The sequence below is a fragment of the Manis pentadactyla genome, chromosome 11 (genome assembly GCF_030020395.1).
Source record: "Manis pentadactyla isolate mManPen7 chromosome 11, mManPen7.hap1, whole genome shotgun sequence".
Taxonomy (NCBI): Eukaryota; Metazoa; Chordata; class Mammalia; order Pholidota; family Manidae; genus Manis; species Manis pentadactyla.
The window spans coordinates 107,971,459-107,992,145 of record NC_080029.1 but is presented as its reverse complement, the minus strand read 5'-3'; the positions used below and the strand labels follow the sequence as shown (position 1 = coordinate 107,992,145).

At 41.3% G+C, this 20,687-nt stretch overlaps 1 protein-coding gene, 2 long non-coding RNA genes and 1 pseudogene across 4 annotated transcripts in view; 2 read left to right on the top strand and 2 right to left on the bottom strand.

Moving 5' to 3' along the window:
• The first annotated feature begins 509 nt into the window (after positions 1–509).
• LOC118921326 (uncharacterized) lies at positions 510–14,916 on the top strand. The gene is made up of 2 exons (XR_005028288.2): positions 510–648; positions 14,549–14,916. It is a non-coding gene; the product is annotated as an uncharacterized LOC118921326 (long non-coding RNA).
• On the bottom strand, positions 14,420–18,599 carry LOC130679596 (uncharacterized). The gene is made up of 2 exons (XR_008992612.1): positions 18,446–18,599; positions 14,420–14,822 (listed from the first exon to the last, which is right to left on the bottom strand). It is a non-coding gene; the product is annotated as an uncharacterized LOC130679596 (long non-coding RNA).
• Positions 14,831–19,403, bottom strand: LOC118921325 (60S ribosomal protein L31-like; annotated as a pseudogene).
• Positions 19,125–20,687, top strand: part of MYO1E (myosin IE) — a 197,502-nt gene continuing 195,939 nt past the window's right edge. The window contains exons 1-2 of one of the 2 annotated variants that reach the window (XM_036903024.2): positions 19,125–19,224; positions 19,354–19,541. In XM_036903024.2, the coding sequence (XP_036758919.2) occupies positions 19,539–19,541 (3 nt within the window). In that variant the 5' untranslated portion in view covers positions 19,125–19,224; positions 19,354–19,538. Of the gene's footprint in view, positions 19,542–20,687 lie in introns of both variants that reach the window. The other variant, XM_036903023.2, reaches the window with a different exon arrangement.

The window sequence follows — 20,687 nt, the reverse complement described above, 5'->3', positions numbered from 1 at the left end:
TTACACAAAACCTTCTTTCCCCCCTGCTGTTGACTGTGCACTTATTACTCAGGTTAACAACTTTTACCCACCCAGCTTCAGGCATCACATAGTGAACGATGTGGCAAGCCTCCCCCCCGCCCCCCGCCACAGATTCTGGGCAGGGAAGGGTGGTACTTAAAGGAGGATCCCACAGGGACTCTTGGCACTCAAGTGCCTTCTCACACACTGTTAACACTGATTAAGTATTTTGGGGTGCTTACTATGTGCCAGGTACCATGGTACGTACTAGAGATGCAATGGGTTTTTTAAAATGGGGTCCCTGCACTCAGGCAGTTAATGCCCACTGGATGATATGACCTACTGACCAGCTGCTATATGTTTTCTATACATTACCTCACTCAATCTTCAGCCCAGTAAAGCAGAAGGCTATTATCATCCCCCTTTTATGGATGAGGACGTCAAGGCAGAGAAAGGGTTAAGTGCCGAAGTTCACAGCAAACACGGACTAGAGCTGGCTGTGACCACTCTCCCCTGTTACGGTCAGCCTCCTGTCCTCTGCCTTCCGATGCGGCTGCTCTGGACGCAGAGGGAGAGAGGGCCCGGGCAGTTGATCCACAAGACACTCCCAGAAACATACTACCTTTTGAAACCAGAGACAAGGATGAGGTAAGAGAAATGTTTTTCCAGGTGAAGAAGTCAAGAGATGACAATGGGCTTCTGAGATGTTTGGAATTTTATCCCTTTCTTTGGAAGAAATTGTATTGCATAGGCTGATAAGGAAAAAGTGAAAGAGTGGAAGTTTTGTGCTCATTCCTACATTTGTCTCTCCAACTTCGAACTTGCGTCTATGGGCATTCACAGAAGGAAAATGCATCTTGGGGTTTATGCTCTAGTATGAAGGCCGTAGAGTAACTTCCTAAGGCTTTTCCTCTTTGCGATTTCCCGTTACTATCGGTGGAGTGCGGGCTCTCCCTACCTTACCTTTCCCTAGCCCTACAATGTTCCCTTTCTTACCAATGGAAACACTACAGGCTCTCCAAGGTGCAAGGGACAGAGTGAACTGGCTTCCTAAGGGGATGTTATGAGAACCCAGTGTAAACCTGGCCTCCCGGGCTCCATTTTGTTCAACCCAAATATTCAGGAGTTCTATCCTCTTTTCAAACTCCAGTGCCATTTCTCAGTGACTTTACTTTTGAAATGGAAATGCAGGTGGCAGAGGAAGTAGCAAGTTAATGACAGTTAGCTCAAAGCCAGGATGGTGTACTTACTTCTAAGTGTGTTTTTGGTGGAGTTGAGAGGAGCAGACTTCAGAGAAAGATCGAGTACTATGGACTCTCATTGACATCTCACCAAGTGCCTTACCGTAAAATGTTTTCTTCTGTAATGGAGGCCTTGATCTAAAGCTTTATTTGTATGGGTATCAACCACTCTCTGGAGTTTTTGTGTCCAGACCTGACTCTATGACTGGCGGATAGCGCGTGCAGCTAGTCTTCAAGACAGTAACTTTCAGAGCCTGGTGGCTAAGATTGGGGAGGAGAGGCCTGACACCCTCCTGGGCGCGGAGCACACTCACGTCCCTCCCGGCTGGAGTCAGGGGGACGAATGACGCTGTACCAGCACATCCAGTCGCCCAACACCATGCTCAGCCTTGAGGCCCCTTCCATCCCTTCATGCTCTGAAGTTCTGAACTCATGGTCCTGAGCTGTGCTGCCTCCTGGTTGGGCATCAGACGGCCTTGGGCTGATACAGTTTGTCTTCCTGCCTCCGCACAGGACGGGCTGCTCCTGAACTGGAGGTGCAGAGATAGGATGCATGGTGGCCTTTCTCCAGTCCTTGGTCACCTTTAACCTTCCTCATACTCCCCCTCTACCTTCTAGCCTAGGTATCAGGAAAGGTTGTTTATAACCAAATCAGGGAAATGAAAAATTCCCGCTAATATGCTCTGCAATCTTCCCCTCCGTCCCCACCCCCCATAGTACAGGAAACAGAGGGGCACTTTGCTTCATGTCAGAAACTGGCCAAAGAGCTTGGGGGCGGACCATGGTGCACAGAGCTCCCTCCAGGTATATAGGGACCCGTGCTGAGGCAGGGAGGGCGGGAGCTGAGAGTGGGAAGAGGAAGGAAAGCGGGATGAAGGCCAAAGCAAGGGCTGGCCCTCCGCATGCACCATGCTCCAGCAAGGACTCGAAGGAGTCCAAGATTCTAAATCCAGACCTGAACTTCCAGGTTATGAAGGTAATTTTGTCAAGGTAGGATGACGAACATATTTTATTTAATGATTTGTTAGCTTTATAGTATTTAGGCATATGGTTTTGTGGGCCTCCACTTGTGCTCTTGTCTTGGGGCCTACAGCACCCTGCACCTCACCCTACTTCCTGGGACAGACGGCTCCACAGGCCACATGGCTCAGTGGTCCAGCCGAACCCACATGCCAAACAGTCTCGTATCTCTGGCACTCTGGTATTTTGGCTCCTAAGAATGGTTACATCTCACAAGGCATTGAGTTAAGGATTCATCCTTATGGCCATTTGTTTTGCACAAACCCTATACTAGTTTTTATCTCTGTGTTGCTTAGGACATTAAATAGAATATAAGTTTTATCTATTTTTCAGGGACCATTAGCCTTAATTCAGTTGAACCGTGGGCACTGGAGACACACCTGAAAAAAATGAGGTGGTTCAAATTTGACTAATGACTCTCATTTAATGGGTGGTGTGTGCCAGCTAAGTTGGCAGTCTCGCAGGTTCCAGACTGTTCAGTATGTGGGTTCTGCTGGACCACTGAGCCACGTGGGCTGTGAAGCTGTCTCTCCCAGAAAGGATAGTAATGTCAGATACAAGAGGCCCCAAGAGGCACTTTGGGTGGAAAAGGGGATGAAGCAGCTGCTAAGAGAGGGACTTTGAAGAGTGGAAGTTAGTGTATACAGGTATTTTTAGGGAAGTTTCACTGTGTGTTATGAGGAACTTGCCTCACTTTCCCAAAGAAAAGCCAGTAAACCCTGCATTAGTCAGGACTGCTGATGGATTTGGATTTATTTGTTTGTTTTGGAGAAGAGGGACTGAGGCATGGGATCCAGTGCTGAGTCTGGCCTGGAGGTGATCTTAGAGTGACAGTAGGAGCTACAAAGAGCCCAGGTGCATTGAAGTTAACCAAGTGAAAGCAATATGGGGCATCTGTTTTTCTTTCCCCGGAGCTGACTGTGTGGAGTCTTCAAAGTAGATGACCAAATATCTGAGAGTGAAACAAGGGGCCCTGGCAGCAGGCTCACTCGGGGCTTCCTGGAAGATGAACTAAGAGGGATGAGCTGCAAGCTTGGCCCTGGTCCACCAAACTGCTTTTAAACTTGTGCTTCAGTTGTTTTTCTTTTCTGTTTTTACTATAAAAGTAGTTCATGCTCATTAAATACACTTTGGGAAATATAAAAAAGTTAAAGTAAAAGAAAAATCATTCATGGTCTTACAATCTGAATCCCATCAATGTTAACATTCACTATACTTTCTTCAAGGCTTTTTTTGTTTGAGGAGAGAGAGAGAGAGTGTGTGTGTGTCAGAGAGATTGATTTAACACAGTTGGATCCACTTCCCTAAAGCACTGTTTTCAAGGCAACAGGATTAATGTGATTTTAGAGACTAAAATGAGTCATCTGAGGATTGTTGAGCAACTTTATGAGGTTTGGTAAAAACAAAGTTGACTTTCCTTTATTCTGTCATCAGGAACACCTGCTCTAACTCAGCTGTTCTTCTCATGGCTCACGTTCAGTGGAAAGGATAATAGGAAATTTATCAAGAGATGTGAAGGTAAGATATCTAAGTAAGGCACATGCTATTATTATGACTTCAATACTCAAATAAATTATTACACAAACCCGAGTTCCTTAGTCACAATAGATCTGTTTCTAAGGTGAAAGAGGTTAAAAATCAGGTTTAATCATTTGAATTTGCTGACATGTCCTGTCCTAAAATGGATTAGGGTTCAATTTTCATGGCATAAGTAACTTCTATTTACTCGATAACTTTTCTCAGAGATGAGAAATGGATGAGATCTGACATATCTGAGGATGGAATATCAACAGTGTATAAGAGTTGTCATGTATTAGCTTTTATGTAGAGCAAAGACTGGAGAACCAGATTCATTCCACCGCAGTACCACAGACAAAGTACACTCTCAGCTCCTTACTTTTCAGTGAGTTTCAAAAAGTGTCCTGAGAAGAAACATTTCCAGTCAACTCTAAGTATTCCTACCCCTGGGCTCTTGTATATGCAGATCCTAAATCCTGGAAGATCCTCTGCTAATTCTCGCCCTTTTTAAATCCATCTTTAAGGTCAGCCAGCTCACAAGCCACAGGTCCAAGAAGCCCTCCTTAACACTTTCAAAACATTTGTTTGCGTGAGATCTATTTAGTCTTCGTATATTCTGCCATATGTAAGATGTTTTGCTTGATTCTAATATTTTTTAATGTTTCTGAGTACTGTATATACAGTGGTTCAAAAATCAAGCAAGATAAAACACATCCAGCATTCAGTCTGGCTTCTCCCCTCTTCCCACTTCTCACAAACACTCCTCATGTTTGAATTTCTTGCGTCTTTTCCAAAGTTTCTTCATGCAAACATAAATACAAATCTGTTATTTCCCCATCCCTGTTTTCTTACACAGAAGGTAGACATATATGCCATTCTTGATATACATACTATTGCTTAATGTACATACTAGTCTGCACTTTACTTTTTTTGTCTTACTAGTACATCTTGAAAGTCTTTCTATATCAGTTCAGAGAGAAATTTCTCATTCTGTTTTAAAGCTTTTTAAAATCTTAAATATTCTATTATATGTTGTCTCCTAATATATTTCACCACTTCCACTAATGATGGACTTTTGAGTTGTTTCCAATCTTGTGCTGTGCCAATGATGCTTTGTAGACATACGTTAATTTGCATTGTGCGTGTGCATCTTTGAATAAACTCCCCAAAGCAGAATGGCTGGGTCAGAGATTGCACAATTCTGTATTGTTGCTAGATAGTGTCAAATCACTTTCCACAGGGTTTCTACCTATTTATACTCCCACATAAAATTTAGAAGAAACCTGTTTTCCCACACCCTTGCCAACAGATAGCTAAGGAGGGAGAAAAGGCTTAGGATGGAGTAGTAGTTCAGCACCAACAGCAGTCAGAGGTTAACTAGATGATGCAAAGGGCACAGACAGTATCAGATCTGACGTCTCCCCTGCAGTTCAGTCAGCCTCTCCCACAGAGGCCTGGAACTTCTGTAGCTCCCACTGAACAGTCGAACACAGAACTCACTAAAACTGGGGCCTCTTTTTCTCATTTTCTACCAAGAGAATCAACATTTCCTCACATTTAAAATCGTGTGGGAGAGAGTGTGGGCAGGTCGACTTTCACTTTGTATTTTACAAACTCTTAATTCATATGCTGTATTTTATAACAAGAAGCGTATATTTCTTTTGTAATTTAAAACCAATGATAATGTACTGCAGAAAATATTGGAAATCTAGCCACTTCTCTTTTGGTTTTTATTTATCCATTCAACCACTTTTTATTCTGTTAACTGCTTTTTTCTTTTTCCTTTCTTTTTTTTAATTGTACTACCTTAAATTATAGAAGCTCATAATTGTCATAGCTCCTTTTAGAATCACATTCTTGGTCAAATATATAATTAATTTGTTACCAATGCCTTATTGAACATCCTCTTACAGGAAACTCTTGTCAAGTTTATCATGTTAGGTTTTATTTTGGGACTTTCAGGAATTTAAAATAGTAAAAGGGAGGGGCCATTTCCTGGTACCCTTGACCTTTACACAGATAAGGACATTATATATTAATGTACCTGAGCCATCTTTCCTATTGGCATCAGGCAATAAGCCAGGTAACAAAGGAACATTTTGATCGACCTCATGTGGTTGCTGTCTGCCGACTCAGCTTACGGTTCCATTTCATCTGTGCCATCGTCCCTGTCAACCTAGCAATATTTATTCAACTATGTTCCTAGCCTTTTTTCTTTATCAAAATTAGTGAAATAAGGGAAAATATAAATGCAAAAATAGTAAAAAGAAGTGTAGTTCTCATAAACTTAGAACAACTGAAACAAAGAAGAAAATGATTAGGTATGCAGAAGATGGTAAATCTTTAGCCTCAAAAATGCCAAATCATACTGAAAAGTCTTATGTATCCATCACTATTCTCATCACTTTATGTGACTTCATTCATTGAATTCTCAAAATACTATGTGAGAAATAAATGATGGAGGTATTATCACTCTCTGTTTTCACAGCTAAGAAAAACAAGTCTTAATTGATAGGTAAATAGCCTGAGCCAAACTTGAAAGCTACCTTTTAGACTTTAGATGGTCAATTCTTCACAGCAACACAAATCTGGTTTTGAATTTGATATATCTGACATTGGTGTGTATTCTCAGGAACACGTTGCATATGAAAGTAGGAAGCCCCAGGGTTGTTGTATATTTGTTTTTGTTGAAGTATAGTTTATACACAATATTATATTAGTTTCAATTATACAACACAGTGGTTCAACAGTTATCCACATTATTAAATCCCCACCCCAACCAGTGCAGTTATTATCTGTCAACGTAGAAAGATGCTACAGAACCATTGACTGTATTTTCTATGCTGCACTTCCAACCCCACGACTAGTGAATACTATGATTGAGATTTTTGTGCCCTTTTATCCCCCTCATCTTCCCTATTCACCTATCTTAATGCCTCCTCCATGGTAACCACCAGTCACTTCTCAGTGTCTATGATTCTACTGCTATCTTGTTCATTTTTGCTTTGTTTTTAGATTGCAGAAATAAGTGAAATCATATCGCATTTGTACTTCTTTGCCTAGCTTAATTCACTTAGGAGAATACCATCTATGTTGTCACAGATGGCAGGATTTCTTTATTTCTTAATGGTTGAATAATATTCCCTTGTGTATACACACCACACATTCTTTATCCATTCATCTGCCAATGGACTTGTTGGTTGCTTTCATATCTTGGCTATTGTAACTAATTTGTCAATAAACATAGGGGTGCATGTATCTTTTCAAATCAGAGATTTTGTTTTCTTCAGGTAAATTTTCAGAAGTGGTTGTTGGATCATATAGTATTTCTATTTGAAGTTTCTTTAGAAACATCATACTGCTTTCCATAGCAGCTGCACCAATATACATCCCCACCAATAGTGTAAGAGAGTTCCCTTTTCTCCACATCCTCGCCAACACTTGTTATTACTTATCTTTTGGATAGTAGCCATTCTGACTGGTGAGAGGTGATATCTCACACCTGTGGTTTTGATTTGCATTTTCCTGATTAGCAATGTGGAGCATCTTTTCATGTTCCTGTTGGTTATCTGTATTTCATCTTTGGAAAAATGTCTGTTCAGGTCCTCTACCCATTTGTAAAAATTGGGGTTTTGTTTTGTTGTTTTTTGCTTTTGAGTCATATGAGTTCTTTATATATCCTGGATATTAACCAGTTATCAGATAGATTGCTTATGAATATAAACTTCCATACTGTAGGTTGCCTTTTTGTTCCTCTGATGGTACCCTTTGCTGTACAGAGCTTTTTAGTTTGATGTAGTCCAAGTTGTTGACTTTTGCTTGTATCTCCCTTGACTAGGGGGATGTGTACAGGAAAAAAATTGTTCGTGCTTATGTTCAAGAGATTTTTGCCTGTTTTCTCCAAAAAATTTTATGGTTTCATGTCTTGCATTTAGGTCTTTGCTCCATTTTGAGTTTACTTTTGTGTATGGGGTTAGACAGTAATCCAGTTTCATTCTCTTGCATGTAGCTATCCAGTTTTCCCAAGACCAGTTATTGAAGAGAATGTCTTTTCCCCGGTGTACATTCATGGCTCCTTTATTTTATATTACTTGACCATATATATATATATATGGGTTTATTTCTGGGCTCTCTATGCTCTTGGATTGATCTAGGGTCTGTTCTTGTGCCAGTACCACACTGTTTTGATTACTATAGCTTTATAGTATAGCTTGAAATAATGAAGCTTGATATCCCCAGCTTTTTTCTTCTTTCTCAAGATTTCTTTGACTATTGGGGATGTTTTGTGGTTTTATGTGAATTGTAGGATTGTTTCCTCTAGTTCACTAAAACATGTCATTGGTATTTTGATAGGCATTACATTGAATCTGTAAATTGCTTTGGACAGGATGGCCATTTTGACAATAATAATTCTTCCTATTCATGAGCATGGGATTGATTTTCATTTATTTGTGCCCTCTTTAATTTCTCTCATCAGTGTCTTAGAGCTTTCAGAGTACAGGTTTTTCACCTCCTTGGTTAGGTTTATTCCTAGGTATTTATTTTTTTTAATGCAACTGTAAATGTAATTGTTTTCCTGATTTCTTTTTCTGCTAGTTCATTGTTATTATATAGGAATGCAACATATTTCTGTGTATTAATTTTGCATGCTTCAACTTTGCTGGGTCCAATTATTAGTTCTAATAGTTTTTTGGTGGAGTCTTTGGGGTTTTCTGTGCGTAGTATGTCATCAGCAAATAGTGACAGTTTAATTTCTTCTTACCAGTTTGATTGCCCTTTATCTCTTTAGCTTGTCTGACTGCTGTGGCTAGGATTTCCAGTACTTTGTTGAATAAAGGTGGTGAGAAAGGACATCCTTGCCTTGTTCCTCATCTTTGAGGAAATGCTTTCAGCTTTTTGCCATTGAGTATTATGTTAGCTGTGGTTTGTCATAGGTGGCCTTTATTATTTTGAAGTATGTACCTCTATGCCCATTTTGTTGAGTTTTTACCATGAATGGATGTTGAATTTTGTCAAATGCTTTTTCAGCATCTATTGAGATGATCATGTGGCTTTTATCCTTCTTTTTGTTAATGTGGTGTATAACACTGATTGATTTATGAATATTATTCCTTCCTTGCATCCTTGGAATAAATCCCTCTTGGTCGTGATGGATGATCCTTTTGATGTATCTTTGAATTTGGTTTGATAATACTTTTTTGGAGATTTTTGCATCCACATTTATCAGTGAAACTGGTCTACAATTTTCTTTTCTTGTAATTTCTTTGTCTGCTTTTGGTATTAGAGTGATGCTGGCCTTATAGAATGAGTTTGGAAACATATCCTCCTCTTCTACTTTTTGGAATACTTCAAGAAGGATGGGTACCAGCTCCACTTTAAATGTTTGGTAGAATTCAGCTGTGAATCCATCTGGTGGTACTTGACTTTTTTTGTTGGGAGTTTTTTGAATACCAATTCAATTCCGTTACTGGAATTTCATCTGTTCAGATTGTTTCTTTGTGGGTCTATCTTGGAAAGTTGTATTTTTCTAGCAATTTGTCCATTTCTTCTAGGTTATTCAATTTATTGGCATGTAATTTTTCATAGAATTCTCTAATAATTCTTTGTATTTCTGTGGTGTCAGTTGTAATTTTCCTTTTTTGTTTCTGATTTTGCTTATTTGTGTTCTCTCTGTTTTTCTTGATAAGTCTGGCCAGGAGTTTGTCTATTTTTATCTTCTCAAAGAACCAGCTCTTGGTTTCATTGATATTTTTTTCTATTGTTTTATTTTCCTCTATTTTATTTATTTCTGCTCTGATCTTTACTATGTCTCTTCTTTTACTAACTTTGCGTTTCATTTGTTCTTCTACTTCTAGTTTTCTTTAGTTGTGAGGTTAGGCTGTTTATTTGGGAATGTTCTTCTTTCTTGAGGTAGGCCTGTATTGCTAAGTACTTCCCTCTTAGAACTGCTTTTGTGGTGTCCCACATATGTTGAAGTGCTGTATTTTTGTTTTGATTTGTTCGTATTCTTTGATTATTCATTGATCATTTGATTCTTTGATTTGTTCATTAATCCATTGATTATTTGAAGCATGTAATTTAGCCTCCATGTTTTTGTGGGGTCTTTTTGTTTTCTTCATGTAATTGATTTCTAGTTTCTTACCACTGTGATCTGAAAAGATGCTTGATACAATTTCAATCTTTTTTAATTCATTGAGGCTCTTTTTGTGGCCTAGTATGTGATTTATTCGGAAGAATGCTCCATGTGCCCTTGGGAAAAATATGTATCCTGCTGCTTTTGGGTGGAATGTTCTGTAGGTATCTGTTAAGTCCATCTGATCTAATGTGTTGTTCAATGCCTCTGTTTCCTTATTTATTTTCTATCTGGATGATCTTTCCATTGATGGAAGTGGGGTGTTAAAGTCTCCTAATGTTATTGTATTGCTATTTCTCCCTTTAGTTCTGTTAATATTTGTTTTACATATTTAGGTGCTCCTATGTTGGGCATATAGATACTTATAATTGCTATATCCTCTTATTGGACCGAGCCCTTTATCATTATGTAATATCCTTGTCTTTGTTACTTTCTTGTTTTGAAGTCTATTTTGTCTGATATAAGTACTAGTACTCCTGGTTTTTTCTCCCTGTTATTTGCATGAAATATCTTTTACCAACCCTTCACTTTCAGTCTGTGTATGTCTCTGTCTGAAATAAGTCTCTTGTAGGCAGCCTATAGATGGGTCTTGTTTCTTTACCCATTCTGCCACCCTGTGTCTGTTGGTGGGTGCCGTCAGTCCATTTATATTTAAGGTATTTACTGATAGGTGTGTACTTATTGCCATTTTATTAATTGTTTTCTGCTTGTTTTTGTAGTTGCTCTGTTCCTTTCTTTCTCTGTTGTACTCTTCTCTTGTTATTTGAAGGTTTTCTTTAGTGTTGTGTTTTAGATTTCTTTTTAAAAAAATTTTTGTGTATCTATTATAGGCTTTAGGTTTGTGGTTCCCACAAGAATATAAGGTTAATAGACAGTTTCCTAAATACATTGCAATCTATATTAAGTTGATGGTTGTTCTATTTTGAACACAATCTAAAAGTACTTCTTTTTTCTTCTTCCTCCTCCACAGTTTAGGTATCAGATATCATAATCTACATTTTTTGTGTATCCCTTGACTGATTTTGTGTATAGTTGGTTTTACTATTTTTCATTTTTTAAACTTCATACTTGCTTACTAATTGATCTGCTACCTTACGGTGGGTTTATTTTCACTGATAAAAAATACTTAGGCTTATGAGCATTCAATATACAGAAGTCTTTTTAACATATCCTGTAAGGCCAGTTTAGTGGTGATGAATTCCTTTAACTATATCTGGGCAACTTTTAGTATCTCCTTCAATTCTGAATGATAACCTTGCTGGGTAGAGGATTCTTGGTTGTAGAATCTTCCATTTCAATACATTAAATATTTCATTCCACTCCCTCTTGGTTGTAAATTTTCTGCTGTGAAATCTGCTGATAGCCTGATGGGGCTTCCCTTATAAGTAATCCTTTCTCTTTCTCTGGCTGCTTTCAATACTCTCTCCTTATTGTTTATCTTTGCCATTTTAATTACTGTATGCCTTGGTGTTGTGTTTCTGGGGTTCGCTGAGCTTTCAGGACCTGGGTGTCTATTTCCTTCCCCAGATTGGGGAAGTTTTTGGCCATTATTTCTCCAACAGGAATTTCTACTTCATCTTTCTCTTCTTCTGGTACCCCTATTATATGAATATTGTTTCATTTAGAGTTGTCACAGAGGTCTTTTAACATCCTCTCATTTTTAGAAATTCTTTATACTCTGTTCCTCAGCTTCATTGTTTTACTGTTCTCTAATTTCCATCTCATTGATTGCATCCTCTACTTGCAGCAATCTATTCATTCCCTCCATTGTATATTTCATTTCAGTTACTGTATTCTTTAGCTCTGAGTGGCTCTTTTTTCAAATCTCTTTTTGTTGAAGTTCTCCCTGAGATCAATTCTTTTCTGCAGGTCAGTAAGCAACTTTATGACTATTACTTTCAAATCTTTATCAAGATTGGTGATCTTCATTCTATTTAGCCCTCTTTCTGGTGTCTTATCCTATTCTTTTGTTTGAAACATGTATTGCCTCATTTTATCTGGGCTTCTGTGTTTCTTCCTTTGTATTAGGTAGATCAGCTATGCCTGGTCTAGAAATTAATGGCTTTATGAAGAAGGTGCCCTGTGGTGCCCAGAAGCTGCAGCCTCTGATCCCCAGTGCCTGGTTCTCCTTTATGGTGGAGCTGCAGTTCCTGTTGATGGGCTGTGAGCAGTGCCACTTTTCTGCTTTGAAGACAGTGTCTGATCTCTGTCAGCAGTGGCTGACAGCTCCTTTTGTGACCTTGTGAACTGAGTGGAGGTACAGTGCACTTCTGGGATGTTGTGGGTTGGGCTGCCCTCTGCCTGCTGATCAGTAATTGTGGTGCTGCTGAGCCTGTGGGGCAGGTGCACAGGGAAATGCTTTGAGGCTAAGCTCCCAGCAAGGGGAATGGAGCCCTTGGGGCTGGTTCTTGGGAATGTCAAACCAGTTGGGCTGAGGGAGGGCCAGTGTTGTTCACCCTGCCCTTTTTCCTCCAGAGAGCTCCCTCTGACCCCTGCCTCTCTGGCACTCTTCCCTGTTGCTGGTAAATCTTTTAAACTGCCCCCTCTGTGTTGGGTTTGACCAGGACTGATTTAGTGTGCCCATCCTCCCCAAAGGGCAGGGATCTCAGCCTCCAGACTGCTTCAACTCTCCCTGGTGTCCAGCCCTATTAATCCCCAAAGACCAGTGCAATGTGGACTCATATTCCCAGACCAGCTCTCCAGGGCCAGGTGTGCCAGATTCCTGAGTGTTTCTCCCCTCCCCACTCTGTTCCTCTTCCTCCCACTTGCGGGCTGGGGTGGGGGAAGAGCTTGGGTCCTGATTAAGTGCAGCTCTGACACTTTGCCTTTCTCCATGTCATCTCTTTTCCACCAGGTATAGATGGTCTGTTCTACAGTCTTCAAGTCATTTTCAGGGTTAATTGTTATTTGGTGTAATTGCTTCCTTAGTGTGTATGTGGGGGGAGGTTTCTACCTTGCCTTCATACTCCACCATCTTTTCGCAAGCACATCCTTATTGTATATATTTTTGATGTATGTGGAAAGACATGAGTCCTATGGGGACATGGCACTTATTTACACTTCTCCAGCACCTACAATAGTGCTCAGGAAATGCTTGTCATAGTAGAGAAAACACTAGTGATTTGGAAACCATGCTGCCAACATGTAGAGTCACCAACACTAAGAAACGCTATTCAAAGTAAATCCCCCTGTAGGTAGTGGCAAAAGCTATGCATGTGTCGGGGCAGAAAATATATAAAAAAACCTCTGTATTATTCTCAATTCTGCTGTGACCCTAAAATTGCAACTCTGGCCCTATAAAATGAAGTCTAAAAAAGTAAATCCTCCCAAGTGTTTATAACAATATCTTGAAAAAATATGTCATTTAAATACACACATATACATATCTTTATGTATATACAAATATTTATAGACATATATATAAACACACAAATATAAGTGCATAATAAAGGCAAAACATATGTCACATCTTAAATAGAAATATATAAAGATATTTATAGGTGTATGATGGATAAAGCTGAACTGACAATGATTGTTCAAAACCAATGCATTTTTTTTCTGTTGAGGAGGTGAATGAAATTGACCCCATGGCCTCACCAAGAAAACTGTGTATAAATTAAAGCAGCAGACAGATGCAAGTGGCAAACTGCTGCACGCCCCAAATTTGGAGTGCCTAACGGGTCCCTTCCTCAGAGACTGTCCCCATTCCTCATATCTCCTTAGTGGGACAGTAGCTTTGAGACACCACCCGTGACAACATTTGCTTGGAATGTGGCTGTAGAGACACCTGGTCTAAGCAGAGCCTTCCATAGGCTTTCCAGTGACCTATAACCTGGGTGGCGTGGTTTGGAAGCTTGAACTGGGTGAGTCAGATTTTCTCTTTCTCCCTCCCTTTTTTGCTCTGGAACTTGAATCCAAGAGACCAAGATGGAAGTTTCCAGTGAGCTGTGGGCAGCATTGCTGAAATGTTGTTCAGGGGCCTGAGTTGGGATCATGACAAATGGCCAGCTGAAATGATGGGAGGAGGAGAGATTGTAAGTGGGAGAAGCTTGAAGAGACAGAAGGACATCCACCCATTTAGAGAAGCCAGGAAGCCAGGAAGCCAAGCAGCCAGGAAAGGACAGAGCGAGTACAGACCTACTCTGGGCTTTCCCTAGGCTCTTCAGCATATATACCTTTAACATTTCTTTCTCATGATGCAAACCATGTGCTTGTTTTGCTCTTTGTTACTAAAGACACTAAATTGGAACAGTATATAGCAGGAGAAAAAAAGTCTCTGGAAATGGAGAATATAAACTTTAAAAAGCCAAAAATCAAAACCCAAAAAAGGCAGGAGAATTGTACGAGCACAATGGTCCAGGGCTGTGAGGTGTCGTGGTAATGTCATTCCATTCAATGGTCCCCAAGAGCCTCAGCTCAGTACAACCCTGTGTGATGATCTATATTTATAGTGATGACCTTGAGTCTTCAGGCATGAGCTATTTGACATTAAGCATGTTTTCAAAGGCAATGAAGCATGTAGTTTATTTCAGAAAAATTTTCAAGTTAAAAAAAGTATTGGTGCTTTAAAAAGGCAAGGTTCATGTAGTTATCTGCCATTTTTTAGTTTTTTAAATGCATCTATTTATTTCTACAGGCCTTGCCAGGTTCCGCCCAAGATTAAAGATGACTTACAAGAATACACAAAATCCAATAAGATAGCATAAATTGACAGGAAGGAAGGAGAAGAAAACCAGGGTGTGGACAGAGTTGATTCAGAAATTCAATTATCTGAAAAGCTCACTTCTGTGGAACACCTCGCTCGTGGTCAGATCATGGGACCCCACAACTAGTATTACTAATTACTCAGTCATTTTTAAATCTGGAGAAAGGTCAATGTTTATCTTCTGAATATAAACATCAAATTGAAACTGGAAGAAAAAAAAGAAAACATTGGTTTAAGTCAGAGAAAATATAATAATAAAAACATGCATTCAATAAGCTGTCAGTTTAAACTTTTAAAAATATTTTGTTCCTTTATTTTTATATAGTAACTCCTTTATTTCAGTAAAAATAATTGTTACATTATAGCAAAAATTTTAAAATCAGAAGTAGCATCTCATTATATTATCCAACGGTGGAGAAATTCTCTGCAATATCCTTTTCACAAATCAATATTAACATTAGGAGAAGCTTAAAGATGTTTGAAGTTGACTATACAAATGTAATTGTTATGTCCCATTAAAAGTACTTTTTCCAGTACTTTGGACAGTCTCCCAGGGTTTTAATAAATACGTTACCATTCATATTGGGCCTGCATTAGGGAAAATCTCTGCTGATAGGCAATCCTATTACAGAGTCACTGCTTAGAGGGTCAGAGTGTGGGCTTCAGAGGCCAACAAATATATAGATCTGATTCATGGTAGCTGAGCATTAGCTTGGGCAAATTACTTCAAATTCTCTCAATTTAGTTTCTTTTCTTTTTTCAATTTTATAATTTTATTTGGTAATCACTGGTTAGTTCTCATCCAGACTAACTGTCTTGCGGATTTTTGAAAGAGGTTACAGGTACATAGGTAACCAACATACAGAGCTTATTTGGAGAATCTTCATTCTCATTACATTTCCTGGACGACTGCACGTGGATACAGCTGGACATTCCTTATTCCTCTGGGCCAGACAGCTCGGTTGAGCCTGCTATCAATGCGCACATCTGGAGTTCCCATCTCCTTCCTGGCACATATCCGGTTCTCTTTGAGTGATTGAGAGGCCTGCTTTTTGATGCCCACTCTGTGCATCTGCTTGCCAGTGGTGATGGGGCACACCCTGGTCACTCCTCCCTCTGCGATAGCGGAACAACCCTTCTTCTCCTTCATCTTCGTGGGAGCTGTTCTTCCCAGACCCAGGTTGGGAAGCTCAGTTTAGTTTCTTAAATGTGAATGAAGTTAATATGGTTGTATGGAAGATGAGATAAGATACTGTACAGTAAGCACTTGGTTCAGTAGCTGTTACGTACTGAACCCAATAAATGATGCCTGTCCTGGTAGAAACAGTGATTACCCAGGACATTTCACATTGCTGTGACACAGGCTCTTTCTCATTAGTGTCTTGTTAAAGATTTCTGGCCTAGTTTTCCTATTAATAATTTTTTATTTTTATTGTTGTGACTGCATGCTGATGTTCTTTTATGGTAATAACATGGAATTTGTTTCAATTCTCACTGATGGTTTTCCAAGGTGGATAAGCAGTGATTTTTTTTCACCGACAGGTTCATGTGGGAAATTGTGCTTTCAGTGCATCTTGATTTTTTTCTTTTGGTCCTTTCATTCAACTCTAGATTAAATGCAGTTAATCATGCCAACATAGGTATAAAGTCCCATCTGACTAGCTCCATCAAGTGTTTAGAATGAGTTTTACAATTTTACAAGTTGCTTTCACTTCATTGCTACTGACCTCAAAGAAGTATACATATCTGCTAATATATTACTGAGTCCTCTGAAAAATAGGTGTAAATCAAGAAAATTGGAAAAACTTTCATTTTGAAAAGAAAGGATTTTTTGGGAGGTGCAATTTGACCAAACATCTAGGCCAAATAATTTATCATTCAAACTAGGCCTTTTGGGGAATGCAAGGGGTTACAATTAATCATTTGATTGAGATAAAGGCATAGCCAGGACTCTCCCAGGTAAACCAGGATGTGTGATCACCCTAGCCAAACTGACAGTGTACCTTTCTAAGATTAGGATGGACCAGGGGCAGGGCTTGAAGGAATTCTTCATGAAATTATAGGCTCTATTACATGATCACACACTATTCTATGTTCAAACTGTGAATTAGTGGGTTCTTCTTTGAGGTCCAAGCTGAACCTCTGTCCTTATACTATCAGACTCATTTCTAATTCTTATACCTCAAGAAAACACGATAGAGACAAAGACCCAGAGAGGTATAACTAATATAATCAAGAGCTGTGGGTCTTAATGTTTTGACAGCTATGGCATCTTTGAGAACTTGATGAAAGCTATTAACTCTCCCTGAAGAAAAGGGCACACAAACAAGCCCCAGGACTTGGCACACAATTCAGAGGGTCACACTCTGTCTGATCTCACCGTGGGCCCCAGGTCTGAATCCCTAACCTGGAACTCATGGTATAGGTGCAGGGAAAAAAGGAACCAACATTTGTTGACCATCTACACATATTTCTTCTCATATTCACATCAATGTATTTTATAGAAAAGGGATCTAAAGTTCAGAGAAATTAAGATCTCACAGCTAGTTAAGTGGAAAAACCAGACTTCAAATTCAGGGTTACGTGACACTAAATCTTATAAGTATTACTTAGGCATAAATGTGTATGTTTGTATTTCAATCTAGAAAGGAATTATATTACAAAATCCTGAAAAATGAACACAAGCATATATCTTCATCAAATCCCACCTACTAGAGTTGAGAATACCTCTTGAAACTGGAAAGAGACTCTTAGAGCAAGTACAAGTATGCATTTTTAAAAAACCTCAAATGTTAATACAACTGACCAATCATGTTAAGGTAGTTTTAGAAACCCAAGATTGATAGGTTGTTGATAGTTCATTAAGAGATTTACAGTGTCTGGCATCCCTGGGTTAACCTTGGGGCAAACAACTGTCTTTGCTTGCGCCCCTTGAATGAAGCCATGTCAATCCAACTGCTAATCAAGGTCGACAATGGATGGGATGGTGGCTTAGGCAGTGTGTCTGTTCCAAACAAAGTAGTGTTTCCTGTGTTACTGGTAAACTCAAATTTTCCTTTTGGTAACCTCTACTCATTAGTTTCTAAAATACCTGGTCATATTCTGAAGAATGACATACCCTGGAGACATGGACTCAGACTGACCTAAGAATTTGGTGAATCAGGTCTGTGTAACTTTTGCTTCCCTAAAAACTTAACTACTAACAGCCTACTGTTGATCAGAGGCCTTACCCATAACATAAACAGTTGATTAACGCATACTTTGTATGTTATATATATTATATAGTGTATTCTTACAGTAAAGTCAGAGAAAAGAAAATGTTTTTCCCAATTGCTGCATGTCTCCAAAGCTTTGTCCAATATATTTATTGAAAAAAATTCACATGCAAGTGGAACTGCACAGTTCAAACCTGTATTGTTTAGGGGTCAACTGTACATATAACATACAAAATATGTGTTGACTGTTCATGTTATGGGTAAGGCTTCCAGTCAACAGCAGGCTATTAGTAATGAAGTTTTTGGGGAATCAAAAGTTATACAAGGATTTTAGATTGCATGGGGCTCAGTGCCCCAAACCCACACATTATTAAGGGTCAGCTGAACTACATTTTATTTACTTATTCTCAACAAGATGATTTTTAACATCCATTCCAACTCAAGATCCTATATTCAAATAAGGGCTACCACTTTGGTTCAAATCATCATGCTTCATACTTTTTCTATGCCCTTAAGTTTTCCAATCTTACCATGGACCCCAGGAGGGCAATTCTGTTTTGACCCACCAAGTTTACTTCCTGAACCCTTAAAACAATAGAATCAGACTCCCTACCTTTATTTCAGGATTCAGCCTTCCCCCAATCTTCCCCTCACGTTCCATCTGATTTCTTGAAACTGCACATTCTGGAATAATGTACAGTTCTGATTGCACTGCTAATTGTTCTCCATGGACGTGTGATGATTGAGGGTCAGATGGTGCTTCCTTCCCACTTACCTCTCCTCTGTCCCTTTGCTCAACGCAGTGCAACTTCGCCATCAAACGTCCAAAAGAAAAAAAAGGCCTTCCTTTGTTTTCTTAGGAAATTCAGGTAAAAGGAGGGGTAGGGGGAAATGATATTTTTGACTTTCCTCACAATCCAGACGTTGGAAAGAAAAAGGATTTCCTTTGGGCTGCTGCCACGACTCTGATCTTTTATGCTGATAAAATACTTCCTTCTTCTAAAAAAAAAAAGTCATGGGAAAATCATACCCCTTCAGCTTGGAAGCCCCATCTACTCTAACTTATGCATTAAAAAAAAAAAAGTGAGAGGTTTACCTCTGTTTCCCAGAGGATTTCTTCCTAGCAGTTGAAGTCTTGGAACCGGGAGCCGGGTGAGCAGCGCTCTTCGGTGGCTGGCGTGCAAGAGGACTACAGGATCCAGAGGTCTTTGGAAACTCCAGCAGCTCCAAGCTTGTTGGCTACTACGGTTTCCCTGAGGAGTGACGCTATGAAAATAAACTCTGATTGGTCAGGCCTGAGGTGAATTCTCCATTTATGGACAGATTGCCCAGCCCGAGCCGAGGCTCAGCCAAAGGAGTACGGAGTTAAGTGCCCGAAGAAAGAAGAGAGAGGTAGGGCAGCTAGGCAGGGGAGAGTATCAGACTTACCTAGGCAGGCGCTGAGCCCCTGGTCTGAGTGGACCCCTGCCCTCTGCAGCATGCACCCCGCCTGCTGATCGCCTCCTTCTCGCCCTCACCTAGCGCTGCGGATCCCGCCTGGATGGAGTCCCCCCAGGGTTCCCATTGGCTCCTGTGAGTGCTTGGGTGTCGAGAGCCTGGTTTTGGCGAAGGGAACCAACTTTTGAAGTTCGCCCAGGAGTCTGCGTTCCAGCCCTAGCTCCCCGGCAGCGGGACCCAGCGGCGGCGCGACCGCGGCGCGAGTCACCATGGTGAGTTGGCCGCGCCGCGTCCCTGGACGCCCCCGGGACGGGGCGGGAAGCCGCGGCGCGGGGCACCCACCTTGGGCGCGCTGCCCAGGCCAGGGTGGAGAAGGTGGACGCGGGAGGCGGCACGTCGCGAGCTCTGTTTCCTGCTGCTTTTCCGTAATCCGGGGCTGGGGGAGAGGGAGCGAGGGACCAGGGAAAACTTCTTTCAAGTCGCTCTCGGGGCCGCGAAACTTTCGTGGCCGCGTTGCTATGGCTGCCAGCTGTCGGAAGCCAGGGCGTGGGTAGGTCTGGGTTCTGGGCACGGCCTGCCGCGGGGATCTTTATCTTCCCACTGGGGAGGTGGGGCAGCCCCGCGCGCCGCTCTGGTCCTCCGGGCCGCGGCGTCCCCTCCGCGCCGTCCCTCCCCGCGCGCGGCACCGGCGCCGCGGGCTCCCCTCGTTCCCTGCGCCGGCCGCCCGCCCGGCCCGCGCCCGCGGCTGTCCCGCCCGGCATCGGCGCGCCGGCGCGGGCCGCACAAAGGCCGGCGGGGGCGCCAGGTGGGGCGAGCACCTGGCGGTGGGCCGCTCGGGGAGCGGAGGTGGCCGGCTGCCGTCCGGGGCCTCGCTGGCCGGTGGGGTCCTTGCGCCGAGAAGCCGAGTAAACACCCCCGGCCCCCACCCCTTCCCCAAGTGCGAGGTGCCTGGAGGTTTTCGAGAGAACAGTGAGTGGACCGCACGGGAGGAAGTCCAGTGTTTTGTCCCTGTTCCTCCGGTACTTGGGAATGTATGGGAGTAGCTGGCGCTTTCTCTGACCTGGTTCCGACTTTTCCTCCACACCGACCTCCCCGCCCCAGCCACCCGCCCTCAGTGACCTCAGCCACATCCCTTGGGCTTTGGTGTCGTGTACTTTTCCTTCCGAAGCACAAATGCGAGGACTCTATTTTGAAGAGAGTGGCAGTCCATCAGAAAGAAGAAAAAAAAAGTTCTACTACCAGGCTTCTAGCTTCCACACTTGCTTCTTTTCAAATAATCCTGCTTAGGTGGACGACCCGATCGTCTTCGGGTTTGTTTTGCTGTGTTTTGATGACAGTGAATATGGAGCTGAGTCAAAATAATAATAGTACAGCACTCATTTAAAGCTCTAACTCGCCTGGCCAGCCTGCGGGAAATG